This window comes from Meriones unguiculatus, chromosome 12, assembly GCF_030254825.1.
Source record: "Meriones unguiculatus strain TT.TT164.6M chromosome 12, Bangor_MerUng_6.1, whole genome shotgun sequence".
NCBI lineage: Eukaryota > Metazoa > Chordata > Mammalia > Rodentia > Muridae > Meriones > Meriones unguiculatus.
The window spans coordinates 34,470,193-34,496,644 of record NC_083360.1 but is presented as its reverse complement, the minus strand read 5'-3'; the positions used below and the strand labels follow the sequence as shown (position 1 = coordinate 34,496,644).

The following is a 26,452-nucleotide window of genomic DNA, read 5'->3' as shown; positions in this document are numbered from 1 at the left end:
GAAGTTACAGTTCTAGATAATCCAAACATACCATGAAGGCCGAAGGAAACAACAGGAAATTAGTTTATGTGACTGAGAATACACTTTAATGTGGGTTAAAATAACAAAATGGCAGTGCACCAAGAGGGTCTAAAAGGCTCAGACCTGCAATTCCAACATTCAAGGAGCTGAGACAGGAGGATTGCTGTCAGTTCAAAGTCATCTCTGGGATACATAGCGTGTTCCAAGCCACCTTGGGCAACAGAGTAAAACTGTATGCTCTGTCTCTGTCTCTCTTTCTCTCACACACACAGACCAGGTGGTGGTGGCACATTCCTTTAATCCCAGCAGAGGCAGGTGGAGCTCTGTGAGTTTGAGGCCAGGCTGGTCTACAGAGCTAGTTCCGGGACAGCCAGGGCTGCACAGAGAAACCGTGTCCCAAAAACAACAACAAAAAGATTATAAAGGAAGAATGGAAGGAAGGAAAGACTACATTTTATTCATGGGATTGGGAATCTGGATGTTTTGTGACTACTGGCTGAGATGTCATTGGTGTAACCTAAATGGATGGGTTTTATCATCTTTTCTCCCAGAACACAAAGATAGCTGCCTTTCAGCGTCCTACTTTCCCTAGCTGCTTTGGGCTAGGTGGTCCTTTGTAGGTCTCTACCTATAACCCCTGCCCCAGGTACCATTTGGAGTAGTGGCCTGTCTTTAAGCACAGTTGAGTAAACGTTTGCGTCAGCCCTGTACAGAAGACAGGATTCCCTCTGTGCTGTGAAACAGCTGCTGCTGTTTCTTTAAGGCACAGACAGCTGCCACGCTAGGGCAGAGGAGGAGCAAGGGTGAATAAAACACCATAAAACTTCCCGGGCAACTTTTTTTTTTTTTTAAATTCATTGTTTGCTTGGTTGCTATGGACCTTTATCTTTTTTTTTTCGAGTGCCTACAAAGTTGATTCTGGCATATCTGCTTGTTTTTATCAATGTTTTTGTGGAGAGATACTATTTTAAGCTTCCTTGTTTACTGTTTTTCTGATGTCACCCCTGAATAGCCTAATTTTTTAAATCATTATCTATTGGTACCTCAGGACACAGGATGGTTGCTACAACTCCAGATAGTCTCTGTCTAGAGTATGGAGAGTGGGGAAGGCTAGAGTACCACAGCAGCTATGCAAGTCACTACAAAAAAAAAAAAAAAAAAAAAAAAAAAAACCCAGACAGGGTTTCTCTGTGTAGCCCTGGCTGTCCTGGAACTCATTCTGTAGACCAGGCTGGCTTTGAACTCATAGAAATCCGCCTGCCTCTGCCTCCCGAGTGCTGGGACCAAAGGTGTGCACCACCACATTTAATGCAGAAGTTCAGAAGGGATCACGCAGCCACTGTTTGTGACACAAGGCGTTTTGAGACTAGAGAGAGCATTGTTTTCTGAACTGTAGGCACAGTCCTTCACCAAATACAGTCTTGGCTCTGAAGACAAGAAGAAGATGCCAGTAATTGGCTGGTTACGGTTACTCCCCAAAGAGACAGAAGTTGGGCTGTGACTAATCACTTCACTATGGTCAGCAAAGATAGCATGGTCAGGTGGCCGGCCGGGCAATGCCGCTTTTCCTGTTTTTCCACACTCTGCATGCCGCTGGGGTACGGAGAAGCCAGATAAGCGAGCTCTCGTCACGTCTCCAGGGCCTACCTAGCTTTCCTTGACGAAGCACCAAGCAAACAGCCCAGACCCGGCCCCAGAGGACTGCCTTGCCCCAACCTCAGGCAGCTCCCTGACACGGTGCAAAATGCTGCTCGTGGGCTACTAACTACAGTGTATGCAAAGGTCACTGTATAAAATAAAAAATAAGTTAAAAAGAGATCTCGTGGCTAGCTGCACAGTTCAGTGGTGTAACACAGGCTTACCACGGCAAGTCCCAGGTTCAATCCTCAGTACCAACCCCTCCCTTTGCAAACCCCGAGGTATCTTTTTTTATCATGCCACAGTTACCAAGTTAGTGAAGCCTGACAAACATAATTCATGATTAGATGAGAGTGTGATGAGACACTGTCATGATTAGGTGAGCCTGAGATGGGACACATTGCTTGCTGGCGTCACTGAGTGTCGCCGTTTAAGGGCTGGGACTGACCCTTAGCTAGATACCAGTAACAGAATCTGATAATCTCCTGATAGTCCTCATTCAGCCCAAGGAATGAAATAGCAAACTGTGCACTTCAGAATCATAAACGCCCTTAAAATCATAAATCTCAGCTCTGGGGAAACATTTTAAGGAGATACATTCCAGAAAAAAAGAAGAGGAGAAAGAAGAGGAGGAGGAAGAAGGACATGTCTTAGACACAAAGGAGGCAACTGGACACTTACTTATAATAATGAAATCTTGCCAATTGGCCAACTTGCAATGCCAGGAGAGCAGACTTTTCTGCTGCTCTGTGGATCACAGTTCTGAATACACATGCTGATCAGAGACTGAGGTCAATGGGGTGTTAAAATCAAGGGAGAAGCAACAGGAGCAAATGCCTGTGTCACACATTCATGACTGAGCTTTGTGTCCCGGCAAGGCCTAGAGGCACACACAAAGGCGGTGGAGATGAGGCTGGGTGACAGTTTTCCTTTCTGCCCTCAGTGTGACTGTGTGACTCTCATGCTTTGGGGACTGCAGAAAAGAACTCAGACCACAGATCTGGACCCCATCTGTCTGGTGTTGGTCTGGCCATAGCTTGACAGCCCTCAAAAGACCTGACAGGGGAGGGCTTCACTTCAGTGCCCCTGAGCTGGGCACTCGGGGACTTTGCTGTGACAGCAATGTTTTGTTTTGGTTTTGAGACAGGTCTCACTCTGTAGTCCTGGCTATTCTAAAGTTTGCTCTATAGCCTAAGCTGGCTTTAAACTCACAGAGATCTGTCTGCCTATTTCTCCTGAGTGCTGGGATTAAAGGCATACACCACCGTGTCCCTATCAATAATAACATGTCCTCCTCCTTCTCTTCTTCCTCCTCTTCCTCTTCTTCTTCTTCTTCTTCTTTTTTTTTTTTTTCCTAGACAGGGTTTCTCTGTGTAGCCTTGGCTGTTCTGGCCTCACTTTGTAGACCAGGCTGGCCTCATACTCACAGAGATCTGCCTGCCTCTGCCTCCCTGAGTGCTGGGATTCCAGGTGTGTTCCACTGTGCCTGGCTCAGTAGCAACTTTTTGTTTTGGGGGTTTGTGGACAAGCAGTGGCCTCAGGTTCAGGCTTCCAGGAGTGTCCTCAGTCAATGTGCTGCGGGCATGGACAGTGCCTTATCTACTGGTGGGGATTCTCCAGGGTGGGTCTCCCTATGTCTGGAGGTCTCAGGGACAGGAGCTATTCTTGAACCATCTTGGTTGGTTTCCTCACATCTCATGGTTCTTTCTTTGTCTGCTCACCCCAGGACAGAACAGAAAGAGATGAGAGGATGCCATCCAGGGAGCAACAAGAGAACCAGTAGGCACTGTATGGGGTTATCCCTTCACAAGAACAGGCCCTGGGCCCTTCTCCTCAGCCTCTGTTCTCTGCCTATGCTTGGGCAGCTCCCCTCTGAGCCCACTAGAGTCCATAGAACATGGGATGATGGGGAGTAGGCCCCTCCCTGCGGCTGTCTCGGCAGGTAGCCTCATGAGTGGCCTTGTAGCAATTATCAGCAGCTCAGCCTTGGCAATAAGGGCCAAGGTCCTGGCCCATTTCGGTGATAGCAAGGGCCCAAGGAAAGACCAGAAGGTTCTTGCTGGGAAGAAGCAGACAGTGAACCATGTACCTGGGCCTAGGCTGAGTGGAACTTGCCACCCAGAGCTCCTTCCCAGGGTTGTTCAGTGGAGTAGGCCAGGGCCAGGAACAGAGGCAGAGCAGGAGTGAGGAGGAAGAGTAAAGGGATCAAAGGGATCTCTGGTCTCTGTCCCCTGTCAGATTCTGAAGGGACTTTTGTCACTGACTGACTCTCCCTCAGTGTTCTTTTCTTATCTGGGTGCTAATATCAATTAATCAGTTGCTAGGGTGACAGAGGGTGAGTCTGAGTCTACACTTAATGTTAGTCTCAAGAGGCGATGAGGGGTCAGAGTGCAGGCTGCAGGCCAAGCCCAGAACAATGTTGACATTCTGCAGCTACGCTAAGCCCCCAAGGCCAAAGCCAGGCCAGTGAGTGTCTGGCATCTCTTGCCCAACCGGCTCTAACCACATTAGAATTCATTTGCATCAAGAAGTAAGTGGGGAACCCTGGCACCTTCACTAGGAAGTTCACCTAAAAGGGGGGCATGGAGTGGAGACATCTGATGGCAGGGAACAGGACACGTAGATCATTAACCAGCAGGGCACACCCCTATTGGTCCCAACCTGGCAGATGAGGGTTGTCACTAGGAGGAGGGGAAGGAGGTTGCCTTAATGTACAACTGCAGGGTCCAGTCCTTAGTTTTCCCCAGCTGTCTGTCCCTGAGGCCTGGCCCTGCTTCTCCCTGATTGCTTCCTGGCCCTGGGATGGCAGCGGGCCTGCAGGGAGGGCTGCTCTTGGCCCTGCTCCTGAACTTGGTGAGTCTGTTGCTCTTGGCTGCTTCCTAGTGCCTCCCATCAGGGCAAGGCAAGCTGGGTACCTGACAGTGAGGAAGGGTCCCATGGCTGGGGGAGGTTTCCCATGCCTAAAGACAAGTGCTAGTGGAGGGGTCTTCAGGTCACGGGGTGGAGAGGGTCAGAGAGACAAATGGATGGGACCTTAGCCTGTGGTCAAATGGGGACCGAGTCAGGTGCTGGAGGTGGATCCCGGGTGAACAACACCCGAAACATTCTGGGAGGACGTCCTGTTACCATCCTTTCTTGCCCTCAGAGGTGGGTGATAGCATTTGGCAATGCAGAAGGTCGGATAAGGGGCACTTGTACAAACCCTTTAAAGGGACCCTGGTCTCGGTGTGGAGTCCAGCTGAGACTCAGCAACAGGGGTTCCCTCACCTCCCCATCTCCCCCTCCCATACTCTATCAGATCACTTCCTTTTCTGAGTAGCCCCATCACTGTCCCTCGAGAGGGTGCCCATCCACTGGCACCCTAAGCACAGCACATGCCCCCACAAGCCTCCCCATGGGCTCTCCCAGCCCCTTACTTGCTGTACTTCCTTCCCATACATTCTCCCTGGCCTCTCACTCTCCAGATAGACCCTGCCTGTGCCAACTGGCCTTAGGGATTATGGGTGCTCTTGGTCTTCTCTGCAGGCCCAGGGTGAGCTCTACACACCCATCCACAAGCCTGGCTACTGCACCTTTTATGACGAGTGTGGGAAGAATCCAGAGCTGTCTGGGGGCCTCACATCACTGTCCAATGTATCCTGCCTGTCTAATACGCCGGCCCGCCACGTCATAGGTGACCATCTGGCCCTCCTCCAGCGCATCTGTCCCCTCCTGTACAATGGCACCAACACCACCTACGCCTGTTGCTCCCCCAGGCAGCTAGTGTCGTTAGAGAGGAGCATGTCTATCACCAAGGCCCTCCTCACCCGCTGCCCGGCCTGCTCTGACAATTTTGTGAGCCTGCACTGCCACAACACCTGCAGCCCTGACCAGAGCCTCTTCATCAATGTCACCCGAGTGGCTACACGGGAAACCGAACAGCTTCCTGCTGTGGTGGCCTACGAGGCCTTTTACAAGCGCAGCTTCGCAGAGAAGGCCTATGAGTCCTGCAGCCGGGTGCGCATTCCCGCAGCTGCCTCACTGGCTGTGGGCAGCATGTGTGGAGTGTACGGCTCTGCCCTCTGCAATGCCCAGCGCTGGCTCAACTTCCAAGGGGACACAGGGAATGGCCTGGCTCCGCTGGACATCACCTTCCACCTCTTGGAGCCTGACCAGGTCCCAGCAGACGGGATGCAGCCTCTGAATGGGAAGATCACGCCCTGCAACGAGTCCCAGGGCGAAGACTCGGCAGCCTGTTCCTGCCAGGACTGCGCAGCATCCTGCCCTGTCATTCCTCGGCCCCCAGCCCTGCGACCTTCCTTCTACATGGGTAGCATGCCAGGCTGGCTGGCCCTCATCATCATTTTCACTTCTGTCTTTGTGTTGCTCACTGCTATCCTCGTGCGTCTCCGAGTGGTTTCCGACAGGAAGAAGGGCAAGACAACAGGCCTGCAGGAAGCCCCCAACCTCCCTTATAAGCGCAGATTCTCACCCCACACTGTCCTTGGCCAGTTCTTCCAGAGATGGGGCACAAGGGTGGCCTCGTGGCCACTCACCGTCTTGACACTGTCCTTGATAGTTGTTATAGCCTTGTCAGTAGGTCTGATCTTTATAGAACTCACCACTGACCCTGTGGAACTCTGGTCAGCCCCCAAAAGCCAAGCCCGGAAAGAGAAGGCCTTCCATGATGAGCATTTTGGCCCCTTCTTTCGAACCACCCAGATTTTTGTGACAGCACGGAATAGGTCCAGCTACAGTTACAACTCCCTACTGCTAGGGCCCAAGAACTTCAGCGGGATCCTGTCCCTGGACCTGCTGCTGGAGCTGCTGGAGCTGCAAGAAAGGCTTCGGCACCTCCAGGTGTGGTCCCCCGAGGCACAGCGCAACATCTCCCTGCAGGACATCTGCTATGCGCCCCTCAACCCGCACAACACCAGCCTCTCCGACTGCTGTGTCAACAGCCTCCTTCAGTACTTCCAGAACAACCGCACGCTCCTGCTGCTCACGGCCAACCAGACGCTGAGTGGTCAGACTGCCCTGGTAGACTGGAAGGACCATTTCCTCTACTGTGCAAAGTGAGTAGACCTGAGGAACCAGGCCAGAACACAGCTCCGTCCTCTGGAGCCAGGGACAGCTCCGACGTACGCGGATCAGGGCCATCACGCGTCTGAGTCTATTTGAGTCCCTTCTTAGAGCTCACCCCCATCTTATGCCTGTTCCCTGCAGGGCATTTGTCCTATCAGTCCTTCCAGCTCTAGGCCACAGGACCTATCCTCCCATGATGCTCCTGATGTGGTGCTAGTTTAGTAATTTTTAGGCTTATTTTAACTTCACATGAATGAATATTTTGCCTGTGTATATGTATGTGCATTGCTTACATATGTACCTGGTGTTGAACAGGTCAGATGAAGTTAGAATCTCAGGAACTGGAATTGAGGTCAGTTGTAAGCAGCCAGGTGGATCCTGGGAATCAAACTCTGGTCCTCTGCAAGAACAGCACTTAACCACTGAGCTCTCTCTCTCCTGACCTTCATAGAGTCTTCATTTAAATCTCAAAAGTGATGGCTCAGGCAGTGTGTATCCTTGTACTGTTTTGTTTTCCTGACTCAGCGTCAGGATCTGTAGGGACTATGGTAGCTTCAGAATTGGCTAGAAATAAGTTCATTTGGGCTCAGCCAAGATGGTGGCTAGTCTCTGGCCCCAGGTATCAGGCCAGGCGTTCTAGGGCAGTTTTGTCCATATCCCTATGCTGCTGACATGTTGGGTGGCATAAACAGGGTACCACGAGACCATCGAATGGAGAGAAGGGTGGTGAGAGGGCGAGTGGTGGAGGAGGCTCCCGAGAGAGAAGTGGAGAGTGAAGTGCCTCAAATGGCCTTGCTGTCTCCACCCTGCTCGGGAGCAGACAAGGATGGCAGCAGGTAACAGCACCTGCCTGCTGTTATGAAAACAGTTTTGACCCTGCACCTCTCGGCCTCACATTCTTTAGAGCCACAAGAGTAGAGAAGAAAGCCTTTGCTGACTCTCCCTGCTACTGGCTGTCCATCCTCAGCTGAGCCGCAGGTGTGGGCTGCTTCCTAGAGTGTTCATGCCGTGGCCTCGGATACAGCAGAGAGGGCTGTGGAGAGGCACTGGGGGTACTGTGTGGTTTGTTGTTGCTTTTGATTTTGTTTTAAGACAGAGTCACACTATTTGAGGTCGTCCTCAAATTCACTTTTTTTTTGCCTCAGTCTCCTGAGTACTGAGGTTGTGTAGGCCTATACTTGGCTTGAACTTTCTTTTCTTTTTTTTTTATTTTTTTTATTTTGGATGCTCCCAACTCTTGGTGAGCTGATTATGTTAATTTCATAGACTGGAAAACTGAGGCTCAGAGTGGTATGGTAAGGTGCTTAAGGTCACACAGCAATTTAGCTCTCCCAGATAGCTCTATTGACCAATATACTCAGCTGCTCAGAGCTGAGAATGTATGCGAAGGGCTTTGTGCAGGCTTTGTTCTGTCTCCACAGAGGTGTGCTCTGTAGAAAGGGTTTCGTTGAAGGGGACAGGCTTGTCTAAGTGCACTGGCTGAGTAGCTGTAGACACAGAGCTCTGCGCTCCAGGGCTCAAGTCAACACTTGGAGGGTTTCAGGCTCTGGGAGAGAGAACATGAAGAAGAGCACTGAGGCCTGTGCAGGAGACAGCCCTGGGTCAAATCTGGGCCCATCACTTGATTGGGTTGCTCATTTAGAACTGGGATAATGACAGGTTTGGAAGGTTTGGCAATGGGAAGGGACATGAGGAACATGGAGAAACCATTCTACAGTATCTGCCCAAGGGAGACACCCAAGGTAACCCTTCCTCAGTGGACTAGTGAACCCACCTTGTGGGAAGATGACCATATTGAACCCTCTGGGCCAGGTAATCTGAAGTCTCTGCTCCTCCTGCAGGGGGAGCTGAGGGTCTGGGGTAGGGTGGGGCCAAAAGAACCAGGCAGGGCCAGGAAAGGCTCTTTCCCTTTGTGGTTTCCCTGTAGTGCCCCTCTCACGTTCAAAGATGGCACGGCTCTGGCCCTGAGCTGCATGGCTGACTATGGGGCCCCCGTCTTCCCCTTCCTTGCTGTTGGGGGTTACCAAGGTAAGTGAGGTAGCCCTGGGAGGCTACTGAAGGGACAGTTTTAGGGGAGGAATAATTGGTAGGAGGGAGAGGCCATGGTGATGAGTGTTTTCAGTACCTGGGGGCCTGGCTTAAGGGGGCTGAAGATGGTGCTTCCTGTCTCCCCTCTGCCACTCTCCTCATTTCTTAATGCTGCCCAGGAGCTCTGGTTTTGTGCTTTTCTCTGGGGAAGGGAAATGGAGCATGGGATAAGGCAACTATTGGAGTTGGGAAGCAGGAGAGGAACAGGAATGGGGAAGGTTACAGCTTGAGGGGAAGAGGGGCAAGGGTGCAGTGGGAGGGAGACTCAGAGTTTCTCTTCCCAGGGACGGACTACTCCGAGGCAGAGGCGATGATCATAACCTTCTCTCTCAATAACTACCCTGCTAATGATCCCCGCATGGCCCAGGCCAAGCTCTGGGAGGAGGCTTTCTTGAAGGAAATGGAAGCCTTCCAGAAGAGCACAGCTGACAAGTTCAATGTTGCATTCTCAGCTGAGGTAGGGACCCTGGCAAGTTCCTGGTTCTGTGCTTGCAATCCATAATAGTGTGGGTCAATTCCAGCCAAACCCACATCCTGGCTCTACTTGCTCCTGAATGGCCCTGGGCAGTGAACGCCTGTGCCCACCCAGATATGGTGCTTGTGTTAGAGGCTCAGGTAGTTCCCCAGAGCATGCAGCGGGCCACCCATGATAGAAACTCAGAACGTGGTCAATGAGCTGGTTGTGTGCCTGCAGCGCTCTCTGGAGGATGAGATCAACCGTACCACCATCCAGGACCTGCCTGTCTTTGCCATCAGCTACATTATCGTCTTCCTGTACATCTCCCTGGCTCTGGGCAGCTACTCCAGATGCAGCCGAGTATTGGTGAGAGCGAGAAGGATACAGCAGGAGGGATCCAGAGCCTAGGACATCTCCAGAAGGCTTTCTAAAGCTCCCCAAGAGAGGGCACCTTAAAATAGCAAGTTGGGCATATCCAAAGAGAACTCCTTGAAGGGTGGTATTTCTTGAACGTGTTCTGTGTTGAAAGGCTTAAGGATCCTGCTCTCTAACATATATCCCCACGGTCCATATGCAAAACTGCCATTTAAAAGGCCATGCGACGCAATTCTAGCAAGATGCAGCGAGGCACACCTGCACTTTTTGGTGCCATGAGCCTGCCCTTGGGAAGCTGGTTTAGCATAGAGACTTAAATGCATACATGGGTTCTTCATTGAGGTGTTTGGCATGTGAGTACCAAGGGTGCCTGTCTGCTTTTCACTCAACCCTGGGAGTAAGGAGGATCTGGGCAGGTGCCCTGGCATCCAATGAGCTGAGCCTCACTCAATTGCAGGTGGAGTCCAAGGCTACTCTGGGCCTAGGTGGGGTAGCTGTTGTGCTGGGAGCAGTCGTGGCTTCCATGGGCTTCTACTCCTACCTGGGTGTCCCCTCCTCTCTGGTTATCATCCAAGTGGTACCTTTCCTGGTGCTGGCCGTGGGAGCTGACAACATCTTCATCTTTGTTCTCGAGTACCAGGTAAAAAGGGAGGGGTTTTTCATTCCCATTGACAACCCAACATCCTCATTAGGCAAAGCCCCACACAGAGTTGCTGATGTCCTTGCAGACTCTTCTCTGTAGGCTTATCCATTTAGGAAACAACCTGGGTTGCCATTTATTCATCCATACTCCTGTGTCGTCTTGAACTTGCTTTCAGTTAAACCCGCACAATGTCCAGTGAGCTTTCTAATGTATTAGATACCGCCTCCTGCCTTTACACTACCATGTGAGGCATTCCATGGCATAAGCTCAAACTACTGCCCATTTAGCCTCTCTTTGCTGTCAAACACTTAGAGCGACGAGAATGCTCAGTCCTTTTCATAGCTAGAATTTACCAAATGGTTCTTTAGGATACAACACAGAAGCAAAAGTATGGCTGTGAGTTGTTGCTAGGCTCCTCTGTCTCCAGAAGGTCTGACAGGTCCTCAGCGTTATCCAGGACTCTAAGCCCTTTACCACCCCACTGCTAGCCTGTAAGGTTTGGTGACCTTGGCAGACCCTGTGTACTCTGTCTCTTTTCCCACACAGAGGCTGCCTAGGATGCCTGGGGAGAAGCGAGAGGCCCACATTGGCCGTACCCTGGGCAGTGTGGCCCCCAGCATGCTCCTGTGCAGCCTCTCCGAGGCCATCTGCTTCTTTCTGGGTGAGCAGGGGCTTCTCTACCTGGGAGCAGGCCTGCTAGGTTACTCTAAGAGGGGGCACAGGCTCTCAGAGGCAGTGAGTGTTTCCTGCTTTCAGTTGTCGATGCTTGCATCTGGCCCATGATGCCAGGATGATCTGACAGACTCTGTTCCCCTATCAGGGGCCCTGACCTCCATGCCTGCTGTGCGGACCTTTGCCTTGACCTCTGGCCTTGCCATCATCCTCGACTTCCTGCTCCAGATGACCGCCTTTGTGGCCCTGCTTTCTCTGGATAGCAAGAGGCAGGAGGTAAAGACAACTGGGCCAGAACCAAGGGACTTACCCTGCCTGCAACACACATTTCCTGGAAGATAGGACATTACTACCAGGAGGGTTGGGTGGGAGGTAGTGCATTGTTCTGAGAGGTTATTTGGGCTCTGTGTTCTCCAATTTCCCATAGAAAGAGATTTTATTTTTAGTTATTTTTGGAAGTATCATCAAACCTCCTAAAAGTAGGTAAGTTTGCAAAATAAATTATAAATAAGTTAGCAGGAATCAAGCTGGTGTTTTTTGATGATGTAAAATCCAGTATTTGATTAAGGCAGGAAGTAAAAGCAACAAAATCTGCAGTGGCCATCACCCAGCCTTCCCTGGGTGAGGTGGATCCTGGGATCTGCCGTGGACCCAGTCTTGAGAGGTTGTCATCCTCTAGGCCTCTCGCCCTGACATCTTATGCTGCCTTTCACCCCGGAAGCTGCCACCACCTGAACAAAAAGAGGGGCTCTTACTCCGCTTCTTCCGAAAGATATACACTCCCTTCCTGCTGCACAGGTTCATCCGCCCTGTTGTGGTATGTGGGCTGAGAGGCTGGACCACTTTGCAGGAGAGACTGGGAGGAGCATGGTTGGGGGCTGCCCAGGCCCAGGGTGGATACTTGGAGCTAGAGCTTGAGTCTGTCCAACTCCAGGCTGTTTCCCAAGATGCCCAACAAAGCCATTCAAGTTTGAGGGAAGATGAAGGCTGTCTGGGGAGAGGTTCTCACGTGCCAGTTTCTCCCTCAGCTGCTGCTGTTTCTGGCCCTGTTTGGAGCAAATCTCTACTTCATGTGCCACATCAGCGTAGGGCTGGACCAGGAGCTGGCTCTGCCCAAGGTGAGCCTGGCCCCCTCTCAGCCTGAGAGGGACAGCAGTGCCCCGCAGGTGGAGTGGGAGTGGCTGCGGAGCGGGCTGCAACAGACGAAGGGACTGTAGAGGTGTGGGTGGGGCAGGGTGGAGCGGAGACCCACACAGACAAGGCTGGGCACCATGCAGAGCTGCTCTAAGTGGACCCTGAGAGGGTAAACCACATCCTTGTTTGGGAAGTACGAGGGCTGAGTGCTGGCTCAGGCCACAGTCGAGGTCCTGTGGTGGAGGGCTAGCCATGCGGCTATCCCCATGGAGGGACTACCATTTTCTTCTATGTGACTTCTCACCAATACCTGTGTTGGGACTCATTACTTTATGTGTATGAGTGTTTTGCCTGCATGTATGTTTCTGTGCCACGTGGGGGCCTAGTGCCCTCAGAAGTCAGAGAGAGGGTGTCAATCCCCTGGGACTAGAGTTACAGATGGCTGTGTTACAGAGCAGCCCTGTGTGTGTGTGCTGGCATTCGAACCCGGCTGCTCTGCCCCCAGCACTTGTTATTCTCCTGTGTTTCTAATTTTCTACTTGTTGGGAAAGCGCTTTTCCAGTTAGCCATAAAGTCATACCCCTTGTCTGTCTTCTGTTTTTTGTTTTGTTTTTGTTTGTTTGTTTGTTTTAAATAACAGTTGTAGCACAGGGTATGAAGTTGTTTCTATGTGCTTGTACTGGTGGGTTCTTTTGTTTCGTTTTGCTTTTGTTGACACTGGTAGCCCAGGCTGGTCTGGAACGCCCTGTTTTCTTGCTTTGGTCTCTTGGGTCACTTGGCAGCACCAGTGCTGGCTTTATAGCGGTTTTAATTTGTACTTTTCTTTCTTTCTTTTTCTCTTTCTCTTTCTTTCTTTCTTTCTTTCTTTCTTTCTTTCTTTCTTTCTTTCTTTCTTCCTTCCTTCCTTCCTTCCTTCCTTCCTTCCTTCTTTTCTTTCTTTTATTCTTTTTTTTTTCTTTTTGGTTTTTTGAGTCAGCGTTTCTCTGTGTAACTCTGGCTGTCCTGGACTCTCTTTGTAGACCAGGCTGCTCTCTAATTCATGGCAATCACCCTGCCTCTGCTTCCCGAGTGCTGGGGTTACAGGTGTGTGCCACCGCACCCAGAATGATTTGTATTTTCAACAATAGAAATGTTGTACATCTTTTCAAGTACATATTGATCACCTATGTATCTTATTTAAGAAAAAATGTGTTTAAGCGTTGCTCATTTTTTAAATTGTTTTTCTTGATGTTGCTGAGTCCAAAGCATTCCCTGTGGATTCTGGAAATTGGTGCCTTGTCAGAGACCTGATTATCAGATGGTTTTTTTTTTTTTCTGTGGGCTACCTTTTTATTCTAGTGGTAGTCTTAGTATGTAAAACATTTTAAAATATCCATGGAGTCCTTTTTCTTTTATTGTGTGACTTTGGTCATGTTGAAGAAATAATTGCCAAATCCAAAGTTATGAAGTTCTTCCTGTTTCTACTAAGGGTTCTTATAGTTTCAGAGCTTATATTCAAGTCTTTGATTCACTTAAATTCTTTGCATTTTTTGTTTGTTTGTTTTTGTTTTTTGAGACAGGGTTTCTCTGTGTAGCCCTGGCTATCCTGGAACTAGTTCTGTAGACCAGGCTGGCCTTGAATTTAAGATAGCTGTGTGCCTCTGCCTCCAAGTGCTAGGACTAAACGTGGGCACCACCACCACCCCACTTTGAGCTGATTTTTATCTACGGTGTTACGAAAATGGCTAAATTTTAATTCCATTCAGCTTGCCCAGGACCATTTACTAAAAAGGATAGCTTTCCTCCAGGTACTCTTGCCAACAATCATTCAAGCATGCGTGTTTAAAGCTCCTTGTTTTGCTCCATTGCTCTCCATGCTGCGCTATCGTGTCAGTACTACACTGCTTTGATTCAGCGGTGTGAGTCTTTCAAATTTGTCAGGATCGATTGGCTATTTGAGTTCTCTAGAGATTACATTTGAATTTTACTTTGAAATTTTTAGATTTCTTTAAAAGCTGTCATCAGTGCTTATGAAGGGATCACACTGAATCTGTAGGTGGCTTTGCTTTGACAATACTGATGGCTTAACAACATTTGTCATCCAGTCCACGAACACAGGATGTGTTTCAGTTTCTGTTTTCCGTAATTTCTAAGAACCACATCCTCCTACACATTTTTTTTTTTTTTCTGAGACAGGGGTTCACTATGTAGCCCTACGTACTCACCACGTAGATCAGACTGGACTTGAACTCACAGAGATTGCCTAGCTCTGCCTTCTAAGTCCTGGAACTTAAGGCATGTGCCACCACACTAGGCCTAAGCCACTGGCTCCCTGCAAGCTCAGTATGCACCACTGAGCTACATGCTTAGCCCTCCTCTCTGAAGGCCAGTTTTGCTGGAAATAAGATTCTTGTCTCCCTTTAGTACTTTGAATATATAAACTCACTGTCTCCAAGGTTGCTGGTGAGGAAGGTGGAAACAATTGAATTGCATTGTGCCTTACCTGGAGACAAGCCATTTCTCTTGTGTTGTCTCCAGTGCTCTTTGCTGTTGGCTTTTGACAGCTGTGTTACAATGTGCTTTGGGCTAGGGTTGCTTCAGATTGTCCTAGTAGGGCTTGCCCAAGTTTTTTTAGTGTTTCTATTCATGCCTTTCATCAATTTGGGGGAGTTTTTGGCTATTGTTTCTTCAAAAAAAAATCCATTTCTTCCATCTCTCTCCTCTTTCTGAAATTCTTACAATGCATATGTGGGTGTATTCCATGTCTTCCAGGGCCTGTGTGTGTGTGTGTGTGTGTTGGTGTGCACTTTATGTGTGTATCAGGGCGTGCTCCTCTAAGTACACAGTTGTGTGTATCTCAGTCTGTATTGTGTACATATGTATGCATGCACTCTGCATATTTCTGAGTCAGTTCCTTTCCATGTGCCTCTGAGCATGCATCTGTGTACACCTCTGAGCATCTACCTTGTGTGTGTACCTCTCAGTGTGTTCCTCTGCATTCTTGTGTTTACCTCAGTAGGCACATTCTAAGCATGCACCCCTATATGACCTGGGGCAACCCCATTACGGATACCCCTGAGACTCACAGATGGTCTTCTTTCCCAGGACTCGTACCTGGTCGATTACTTCCTGTTTTTGAACCGCTACTTTGAAGTGGGGCCTCCGGTGTACTTTATCACCACCTCGGGCTACAACTTCTCCAGCGAGGCAGGCATGAATGCAATTTGCTCTAGTGCAGGCTGTAACAGCTTCTCCCTAACCCAGAAGATCCAGTATGCCAGCGAATTCCCTGAACAGTAAGTGGGTGGTCTCCCCAGCACCGCTCCTTCTCTGCTGCCTGTCTCCTCTCCTGGTCCCTTTCTCTGCGCAGAAAGCCAGAGGAGGCCCAGAGGAGGTCAGGAAGGAGTCACCACCAGGCTCACCTACTCCTATTCACTCTACCTACTCCTCTCCACTGTCTGGCCTCAGGTCTTATCTGGCTATTGCTGCGTCCTCCTGGGTAGATGACTTCATTGACTGGCTGACCCCATCCTCCTGCTGCCGCCTTTATCTCTTTGGCCCCCATAAGGATGAGTTCTGTCCCTCAACTGATAGTGAGTGTGGGGCTGAAGGGGAACATTGCCCATTACAGCTTAGAGAAACTGAGGCAAGAGAGCAGAAAGGACTTGTAAGGCTCTCAGTCCTCCACCAAACCCACAGGGTCCAGGAAGGTTAGGCCTTAAGCATTCATACGTGTATGAGTTATGGAGTATTACGCCGTTGTTTGCAGAGCATGCTGGTTGTGGGCAGTGGGCAGTGAGGTTGGGAGTGGAGCTCTGGCCCCACAGGTGGAGGGCTGTGTTTGACAGGTGTAGAAGATCCCGAAATGGGCTTAACTTCCCTTTCCTACCAGCCTGTCAGGACCAGGAGGGGCACATCTCCCACAGCTGGGGGTGGCAGATATAAACTTCTCAGAACTGGGGGCTCTAGACTGGGGCACAGAGTGAAGTTAGAGCAGGACCTGCTTTGCCTGACGTGTCAATGCTCAGAGTCCCCCCCTCCCTGCAGCTTCCTTGAACTGTTTAAAAAACTGCATGGACTTCACTCTGGGCCCCGTGAGGCCCACAGCAGAACAATTTCACAAGTACCTGCCATGGTTCCTGAATGATCCACCCAACATCAGATGCCCCAAAGGGTAGGTCCAGAGATTGGCTCCTGCTGGAGACACTGTGGGTTCCAGAGATGGTGGACACAGAGGGACAGCAGTGGCCAGCCAAGGCCTTTCTTGGGTACAGTGAGTCGGTGGGCAGGACAAGATCTCATCCCCTCTAAGCCTCTACTCTGGCCTCCTTTTTGCAGGGGTCTAGCAGCGTATAGAACCGCCGTGAATTTGAGCTCCGATGGCCAGGTTATAGGTAAGTGCGGCCTAGAACCAGGAGACGGTCTCAAGCCAGCTAGCTATTGTAGAGTTTCCCAAGAGCACCTACTTGTGTGTGGTGTGTGTGTATGGTGTGTGTGTGTGTGTATAACTGTTCTGGGCCTGTCAGCAATGGTCTTATTTCCCAACTCCATGATCCAAGACTTCACCCATTCTCCCATACAAAGTCCATGGCCACTGTGAAGTGTGTGGCAGATGTTGTAACAGCTGATGTCATACTTGGGAGCCACCCATCCAACACATATCCACTCCTGTCTTACGGAGATCCACTTAGCAGCAGCTGGCTAAGTGAGGTGGGAAGCCTTCCTGTAGAGAAATCCCCACAGCCCTCAACAGAAACAAGGAGGATGAAGCAGGACGTGGTGGCTCACGCCTTTAGTCTATCCAGGACGCAGGGAGACAGAGGCACGCGGACTGCTGTGTGTTCAAGGCCAGTCTGGTCTACAGAGTGAGTTCCAGGACAGCCAAGGCTATACACAGAGAAACCCTGTCTCAAAAAAGAAACAACAACAACAACAACACACCCAAGGGGGGATGAAGTCAGACTGGTGGGGAGAAGGAGCCCAGTGCACTGTCACCTGAACACAGCAGGTAGCAGAACCAGCCAGCCATTTGCACGGAGGAGCCAGCTGCAGTTAGATCAGTGCACACTGGTGTGAGCACCCTGGAGGAGCTGGCGTGGAGGTAGACTGGGTGGTAGATGGGGAGCTTTGGATCAATTCATTTTTTGCCAAAACAACTGAGTTGGCATCACTTGCTACAAGCTGCCCGTAGCACTCTTACTTCACCCGCTGAGATAACTCTTCTATGAAGTCCCTATCTTCCAAGAAGGCAGCCCACCATACCCTGGTCCTCATCTCTAGGCAGCAAAGGCATGCAGAACCCATGTAGTCAAAAGGGGGTGGGGCATGGTGGACAGAGGAGTGGGTTGTTTCTTGGAGGGAACAGACAGCCCCCGCTCTGTGGAAGGCCTGCATCCATCATGGACCCTATTATCCTACATCAGCATCTTTCAAAGTGAGAGCTCCCTCGGTCCCCCAACAGTATCCGCAGCATCAGGAGATGCACACCTTGCCCGAGACATGCCAGACCGAATCTCTGGATGGGGATGACCATCCTTCTGGGTGTGAACCATCACCAGGTGCTCAGAGGTCTGGCATCAGACTCCACAGGCACCTACTACTTTAAGACCGTGTGTCAGAGACTATGTCTTACCTCCTCTGCTTTCCCTGTGCATGGCTGGCCCTCGTTTCTTTTGCTGACACAATACCTGATGAACACAATTAGCAAACATTGTTTATTGTACTTACTGGCAGGATCCCAAAGTCACAGCTCTAATAATTCACTCAGTTTTGTTTACCTGTCTTCTTTTCTAGTCTGTTCCTATAGGAATAGGGAAACTGAAAATTATTATTATTTTTTGAGACAGGGTCTAACGTAGCCCACAGTAGTCTAAAACTTTTTATGTGGTGCTGAACTCCTGAGTCTCCTGCCTCCCAGGCATTGGGACCATAAGTATGAAACACCACACTCCAGCAAAAACCAGGCTAAGTTTTTGTTTAGAAATCCAGCACAAGCATGGTTGTACTGGCACATACCTTTAATCCCAGCACTCGGGAGTGGATTTCTGTGAGTTCGCCTGTTCTACAAAGGGAGTCCAGGACAGCCAGGGTTACACAGAGAAACCCTGTCTCGACAAACAAAAACAACCCCCAATCAAAAAACGAACAAACAAAAAAACCAACAACAAAAAAATCCGGTGCATATTTTGAAAGCACACATAGAAGAATTTGGTTTCAGAGGCTGGAGAGATGGCTCAAGAGTTAAAAGCACTGGCTGCTCTTCCAGAGGACCCAGGTTCAATTCCCAGCACCCACATGGCAGCTCACAACTGTAACTCATGTTCCAGGAGATCTCACACCCTCACACAGACATATATAGAGTGAAAACACCAATGTACATTAAATAAAAATATATAAAAAGGATTTGGTTTCAACAGGGAGATCTTTTACTTTTGTTTTGCTTTTGAGATAGTACCTTGCTCTCTAGCCCAAGCTGGCCTTGAACTTGAGGTAATTTTGCTACTTCTGTCTGCTGGGTTCTGGAATTATAGGTGGTAGGCAAGGGGTGATCTTTTAGGCTTCATCTATCAAAGTCAGGCCTTGACCTCAGAGAGGGGCAGAAGTAGCTACGGTTTGGGGACACTGGTGCAAAGTGCAAATGCAGGCCTTGGGGCTGGAGAGACGACTCAGAGGTTCAGAGCACTGGCTGCTCTTCCAGGGGATCCATATCTGATTCCCATGCGGCTGTTCATAACTTTCTTTAACTCCAGTTACAGGAGATCCCATGCTCTCTTGTGGCTTCCATGGGCACCAGGAATGCATGTGGTACACAGACATTCATGCACGCAAAACAATCACACACATTAAAAATAAATAAATGAGAAAAAACAAAACAAAACAAAACAAAACAAAAGGGTCTACTAGAAAATCCACCAGGAATTTCAGGTTGTGCTGGTCGAACCCTGAACCCAGTCTGATCACATGTGTGTCAGTCTCGGACATGCCAATGGCTGTTGACCCTTGACTTTCCGTCTCTCATTGTGTTATGACCATTCAGCCTCCCAGTTCATGGCCTACCACAAGCCCTTGAGGAATTCACAGGACTTCACAGAAGCTCTCCGGGCATCCCGGCTGCTAGCAGCCAACATCACAGCTGAACTACGGAAGGTGCCTGGGACAGACCCAGACTTTGAGGTCTTCCCCTACACGTGAGAACTGGGGGCCTGAGTCAGGGATGTGGGAGGAAACAGCCACACAAGAGATGTTGGGGGTTGCAGGCTTTGCGTGATCTTGAGGGATGAGAACCAACTCTGTTTCAGGTGTCTCCCGGGGTAAGCTTGGGGCCTGTCCATTTCTTACACGGGGCCAGAACCCAACTCAAACCTCTGAGGCTCATGTTTTCCTTCTGAAGTGGAAGGCCCTTCCCTCCTGAAGGGCTGGTGCTTTGACCACACCCTGATCTCTGGCAGGATCTCCAACGTGTTCTACCAGCAATACCTGACCGTCCTCCCTGAGGGGATCTTCACACTCGCCCTCTGCTTTGTGCCCACCTTTGTTGTCTGCTACCTCCTACTGGGCCTGGACATTCGCTCAGGCATCCTCAACCTGCTCTCCATCATTATGATCCTCGTGGACACCATCGGCCTCATGGCTGTGTGGGGTATCAGCTACAATGCTGTGTCCCTCATCAACCTTGTCACGGTAACCTGCAGAATAGGCCACAGACGGCCATTGGCAGCTGGGTATCTGGACTCATAAGCTACCCCAGTTCTATGTGGAATCTAGGACCCTGCCTGGTGTTCTTTCTCATCCCCTGAAGCCCCCTTCTCTTGCCTCTAGGCAGTGGGCATGTCTGTGGAATTTGTGTCCCATATCACCCGGTCCTTTGCTGTAAGCACCAAGCCCACCCGGCTGGAGAGGGCCAAGGATGCTACCATCACCATGGGCAGTGCGGTAAGTGGAGGGATGGGCCAGCCTGTGCTTCACCTGACCCGTTGCGTCCTCCCTGACTCCTGGCTGTCACCTCCACCAGGTGTTTGCTGGAGTGGCCATGACGAACTTCCCAGGCATCCTCATCCTGGGCTTTGCCCAGGCCCAGCTTATTCAGATCTTCTTCTTCCGCCTCAACCTCCTCATCACCCTGCTGGGCCTGCTGCATGGCCTGGTCTTTCTGCCTGTCGTCCTCAGCTATCTGGGTGAGTACCCGTGCTCACCTGGCCAGGATGTCACAGCTATGAGTATTGGCTAAAATGGTACCTGCTCCCTTGGAAAACTCAGGGAGTCCAGGCCAAGCTCATGACCATACTTCCTACTTTGGAAGCTTTTGTTTTTCATTTAATATGCTGCAAGCAACGTTGCAAGCATTGACTGTGTCTTAAACACTGTGTGTGCTGTTAGGTTTTTGTGTGCACACATACACACGTACTCATACACACACACACACACACAAAAACACAAACAGACACACACAGACACAGACTCACACTCAGACACACACAACACACACACTCATACACAGATACACATTCATACTCAAACACACAGACACATACACAGATACACACAAACATACACAAAGACACACACACTCACAACATATACACACACACAACATACACACACAGACACACACTCATAACATACATACACTCACATACAAAGACACACGACATATACATACTCATACATACACTCATACACACACACTCACAACATACACACACAGACACACACATTCATAACATACATACACTCACACACAGACACACATACTTACACACTCACACACATACACTTCCAGACATATAAACTCACAAAGACACACAGACACACACGCACACAGTCCACTCACAGACATGGACATACACAAAGACACACAGATAACACACTCACACAGACACTCTCATAGACACATAGACACACACACACACAAACACACACACACTTTTCTAGAGATGGCACATTGCACATGCTAGGCAAGTTCTGTAGCACTGAGTCACACCTCAGCACAGAAGTATATTTTACACTGAGAAATGATGTGTATGGGCACACAAACAAACATGAAACTGGGGCTCTCCCTCATTTCTGGGGTCATTGGCCACTGGTCCTCAGGAGCCAGGGAGCAGAGGTGACAAACTTGGGGTTCAATGGCCATGAGCATGAACTGAGATAACCTTCAAGGCCCAGCTGCACAGAGACAGATCAATTTTATTTGGGGTGAACGAGGGTTACACAGAACTTGGGGGAGGGGTGGGGACATCCAGGCTGGGCAAATGTCATTGGGTGAAGGGTTCAGGTACTGAGATCCTCGCTAACACGGAGAGGCATCAGGACTCCCAGGTGCTTGCTGAACAAGTTCTTATTGGGACTTGGAAAGGGAGTTGGACCTGTAATTTCCCCAAGGTCTACATGACGTTTTTCAAGTGGAGGGTGAGGGGGTCAGGGTTCCCCAGGCAGAGAAGAGGAAGCTTTGCTGGCAAAGGGAGTTCTCCATTTTGCACCGAGCTCAGGGCTTTCCGGCAGTGGCAGATCTCAACCTTAGCATCAGGGTTTCCCAACATGAAACCAAGACAAGTATCCCACAAAACAGTGCTTGCCCTTAATACACAAAACGTTCTGATATTTCTGGTTCTGTCCTTTCATTGATTGGAAAATTCTGGTGTTGGTCTACAAGTTTCATTTAATGATTCGGTAATGGGTAATAACTCACAGTTTGAAAATACTACCCTATTTCAAATGTTGGTCTTTGGCATTTCATTTCTCTCAGTGGCAGAAGGCAGGTGGGGCAACAGCAAGTGGCGCCCTTTCGTACTACAGGCCTGTGTAGGTCTTGGGTATGAGGACCCACAGCCCTGTCGCCTCCAGAGCTTCTGCTCTCTGTCCGGGTCTCAGCATCTTTGGCTCTGACGACTTGCCTCTTTCGGCAATCTGAACTTATAGCTTCTCTTCTGAACTCCTTAGAGCCTTAGTTCTCTGCCCTCTCTTTCAATTTGTCACCTTCTTCCTGCCCTGGCTGCTCTCAAGCAGTGGCTTCGAGTATCTCGTTGCCTTGTTGCTGTCTCCCTTGGCCTGCTGTTTGCTCAGCTGTTGGTGTCCAGTAGAGTGCTCTGTCCCTCTGCGGCCACTTTCTTCCTAGTACCAGCTTAGCTCACACTTCTAAGAGGAAGTAAGAAAAGAGCATCCATGCGGCCTGATGCTGCAACACCAGGGGGCGGCCCATGACTTGTCTGAGGGGACGCTGAGCATCTTGCTCATATAACAAGAGAACGTGTGCTTCGGCCAATCACAGTTTATGTGTTTGGAATCACAGTCCTGGTTCTTAGTATCAACTGTAGTCACTGAGGCTGTTCTGGGACAGTCCCAGCTTTCCTTAGGATCAGTTACGTCCTGGTTTGTGCTTTCAGACGACCATGACCGTGCCTTTTAGCATCAGTTACACTGCCAGGGGGAATGTTCACCCTGGGGCTGGTGCAGGCACAGGGTTGTCTGGCTGGTAGGATCTTTTTTTTCCCCTCAAGGCAGCCAGAATAGCAAGGAAGAATCCCACAGCTGCTGCTTAGGAAGGTGGATTGCCCTATCCTGTGACATCTTTGCTTGGGACACAAACACCAGAAGGAGTGTTTAAAATATAATCTGAAAAACAACTCATAACTAATAATGGTTTTAGTAGATTTTTAATGGTGCTTCAATGCTGAACTCACCAAGTGCCCCAGGGAGAAGCAGGTTTCCCTTATCTACCTCTCTTCCTCCACTGTCTAAGCAGCTTACAACAGCTGGTCATTAGGTTATCTCTGCTTCTATGTACTGCAGTGACTGACCTTGTGACTGAATTTTTGACCTTGTCATCCAACATTTTTTTTAGAGTAAACCTGGAGATGTTGATTATTGATGTAGGTTGTTAATTCTCTCCACAAAGCATGATGATGATGGTGACGATGACATTACAGTCATCTATAGAAACTGACTAGCTATCTTTGGGGAGGAGAATGTGTGTATTGGGGACAGTAAAGTACAGGCCTGGGAGATGTTGTGAATTGTGAGCCCAGGGCCTCAGAGCCATAGGCTGGAAGTTTCTAGACTGAGAGAGGCTGGGAAGCGCCAAGGACCTTGCAAGTTTCCCATCCCCAGTGCTGCAGCTGTAATCAGGAATACTCTGGAAACTAGGGCTATGCAGACAGAGCTCCCCAAAGGCACGTGGTAAGTGCAGAGCCCTGCTCCCTGGCTGGCTGTGCCTCAGGTTTGTTGTACAGAGTAAGGAACCAGGCTTTTTAGAGGAGGGTTGCCTATGGTGTCAGCACTAGATTGTCCCAGGAAGAAAGGGACAGAGTGGGTGTCAGAGATGCTCATGAGAGAGCATGCCTGCTGAGGGAGACTGGTGAGGGTGGTGGAAATGCCAGCTGAAATGGCTGTTGGTGGGTGAGGTGAGAGCAAGGAGGTGCAGATGAAGTCAGAGGCCACCTCCCACTAGATTTGCATTTCTGGCTGTGATCCCCGTGCCATCTGCATGCCTCTCTGACCACAGATGTGTGTTCTTCTTTCTCTTCTGCAGGGCCTGATGTTAACCAAGCTCTGGTACTGGAGGAGAAACTAGCCACAGAGGCAGCAACACCCGCAGAGCCTTCTTGCCCAAAGTCCCCCTTCCCTGCCGATGAAAACAGCTATGAAAACACCTATGACTATGTTAACCCCAGCTTTGTTGAATATACCCCTGGAGCTAGTGCTGTTAGCAGCTCTTTGCCCAAATATGACCAAAAGTTCTAACGGAGTAAGAGCTCATCCAGGCTCCATGGCTCTTGCTGGTGAGGGGCCACCAGGGGCTTCCCTCTGGTTGTCCTCAAGGCCTGGGGGGAGGTTGTTTTAGAAAAATGGCCAGCACTCTGGCTATGAGGCAGCCAGCAGCATTGGCAGTGGCCCCTTTGCTCCCATTACCAGGTCCCTAATGCCTTGGTCAGTGTGAGACTACCTTCTCCTTCTGCCCAGGGTCCTGGAGTTGCTAAGAACACATTTGTCTCAGGCTCAGCCATAGTATATATTTCTCACTCAGCTTTTCCTTCCCTTGTCAAAAATATTCCCAGGGGCTGGAGAGATGGTTCAGAGATGTCGTTCTCAGTGAGGACCCGGGTTCAGTTCCCAGAAACTACATAGTGGATCATAACCATCTACAACTCCAGTTTCAGGGGTTTAACACCCTCTTCTGACCTTCACAGACACCAGACATGTATGTGGTACACATATGCATGTGCAGGCAAAGCGATTATACACAGGAAAGAAACAAATAAATCTAAAAAAGAAAAATATCTCCAGAGCCACAGTGGGTGAAGGTGATTGCCAGAAAACTCCGTGACCTGAGTTTGATCCCTGGATCTCACATGATGGAAGGACAGAACCAACTCTTTCAAGTGCTACACACACACACACACACACACACACACACACACAAATAAATAAACAAAATATGAAAATTAATAAAATCTCAATTCTAGGATGAGGTCACAGCTTAGTGGTAGAGCATGCTAGCCTCACAAATGAGTTGCTACCTTCAGTCCTCAGCACTGAAAATGACAGAGAAAGAGAGTCCCAGTCTTGTCCCTAACATGTTATTGCTTCCAGTGACATTAACTGCTTTTGTTCACCAGTGCCCCTGTGACATAAAAAAATTCCCCATTCTATGTCAGCAAGTCTTTTAACATTCACCAGCATCCTGAGAACAGAGAGTGAGCCCACCCTGGGCGGTAACATTGTAGGACATCTTCCTGTGGGAGGTTCTCACAGCACTCATCTGGAAGATGGCATTCAGTTTGGCCTCCAGTTTCAGCAAGTATTAAGCCTGGTGAGGCCAGCTGTGTGTCTGTCTGAAGGCTGACAGCTTCTGGGCTGGGCAGGTTTTCTGGCATAGGTCTTGTGGCTTGGAGCCCAGGCCCATTGGCTTCAGATCTGCCTGGTCTGATCCTGGTGCATCGGTTGCAGCAGAGACCAAGGAGATACCTTGTTCTTTGTGAAGAACAGAGTGCTTAATAAATATTTGTTGAATAGAAATGGTGTTTTCATCACAAGTCCTGCTCTGAATGCCTCTGGGTTAAGGATATTTTTTGCACAGGACACAATGATACGTGTATTGTGGAGTGGTTTATGGAAATATGTTTTGTTCTATTTTTCCTCTCTATTCGCAAGAGAATAGCCTTGTGACATGTTCACTCGCCTTATGAGAGCCTGTGTTGGGCAGGAGTACTGTCCTTCACTGTGAGGTTCAGGGTTAGAACACAGGGCTTTCCCCCTGCCCACAGCAGCCTGTGACATAGGCACATTTTGAGAATCCGCCAGAGAACCCCAGGGTGCACTCAGGATCAAAGGATTGGTTCAGTAAACTACAAGACCCAAGAAGGTGCCCTTTTGGGGTGCGGCTCCATATCCCCTTTCGAACCTTTTCACTCCTTCTGTCCAGCTTCTCTTTGGCTGAGTAGCAGCTGGGGCTCCTCCTGTGATAGATGGGAAGGGAAGGAGCTAGCATCTCTGGAAACTACTGTCTGTTTCTGGTCTGCAGACTCCCTCTGTCTCTCACATTACTAGCTGACAAGGGCTGCTGGCAGGCCAAGAAGGATGGGAAATTTGATTAAAGGAGATCTGCCACAGAATAGAGAGAGAATGGACCTCACAAGTCACCTCGTTAGAACTCTACAGCTGCAGGGTAGATACATGGGTTTGGAGAACAAAACAGGTTCTGCTAACAATGACATTTCAAATCAGGGAAGAATAGACCTAGTTCATGACATGGTAGCAGCTATTGAGTCATTGGATCAAAATAAAGTATCTACAGGTCACATCACACTAACAATAAAATTAACCGTCCTATGCATGCCACTGGGCAAGAAAGTGTTACTTTATCTATTCCACCTGTAAACTCAGCCAGCTGAAACAACTGGCCTGGCAGGATATGTCCACAAGTGCAATAGTGACATATGGGCTAACCATTTTCTAATTTTTAAAAACATGCCTTTGGATTTGTTTATTTCTTTTTAACGTTTAGCTTGCATTTATGTATTTGCACCATGTGCATCCCTAGTGCCTGCCTGTGGATGCCAGAAAAGCCTGTCAAATTTCTTGGAACTGGAGTCCACGCAGTTATGTGTGACCACCATGTAGATTCCTCTGCAAGGAGCAGCAATGCTCTTAACTGCTGAGCCTTTTCTCCAGTCCAGTGTGATTGAACTTAAAGCCAGCTCCGCAAGATAGAACCCATGCCTGGTACTATTAACTGAGTTAAAAACATGTGGCCAACTAGGTCATAAGCCATTGGGGAGAACCTATTATTATTATCATGTTAAATGGACATAGCAACAGAGTTCCCTCCAAGTTCTTATCTTTATACTCATAGATAAGCACATCTCTCAATTTTCATCAGAGAA

The 26,452-nt window shown here is 49.4% G+C and overlaps 1 protein-coding gene across 1 annotated transcript; it reads left to right on the top strand.

The window, feature by feature from the left end:
- Positions 1–4,329: 4,329 nt before the first annotated feature.
- On the top strand, positions 4,330–25,085 carry Npc1l1 (NPC1 like intracellular cholesterol transporter 1). The gene is made up of 19 exons (XM_021632742.2): positions 4,330–4,512; positions 5,185–6,713; positions 8,651–8,751; positions 9,096–9,268; positions 9,506–9,634; positions 10,101–10,283; positions 10,833–10,947; positions 11,107–11,234; positions 11,638–11,775; positions 11,987–12,076; positions 15,177–15,367; positions 15,540–15,664; positions 16,119–16,245; positions 16,410–16,465; positions 19,108–19,258; positions 19,520–19,751; positions 19,890–20,003; positions 20,083–20,245; positions 23,599–25,085. The coding sequence occupies exons 1-19, from the start codon at positions 4,462–4,464 to the stop codon at positions 23,808–23,810; spliced, it is 4,008 nt and encodes a 1,335-aa protein (XP_021488417.1). The 5' UTR covers positions 4,330–4,461; the 3' UTR covers positions 23,811–25,085.
- The last annotated feature ends 1,367 nt before the right edge of the window (positions 25,086–26,452 follow it).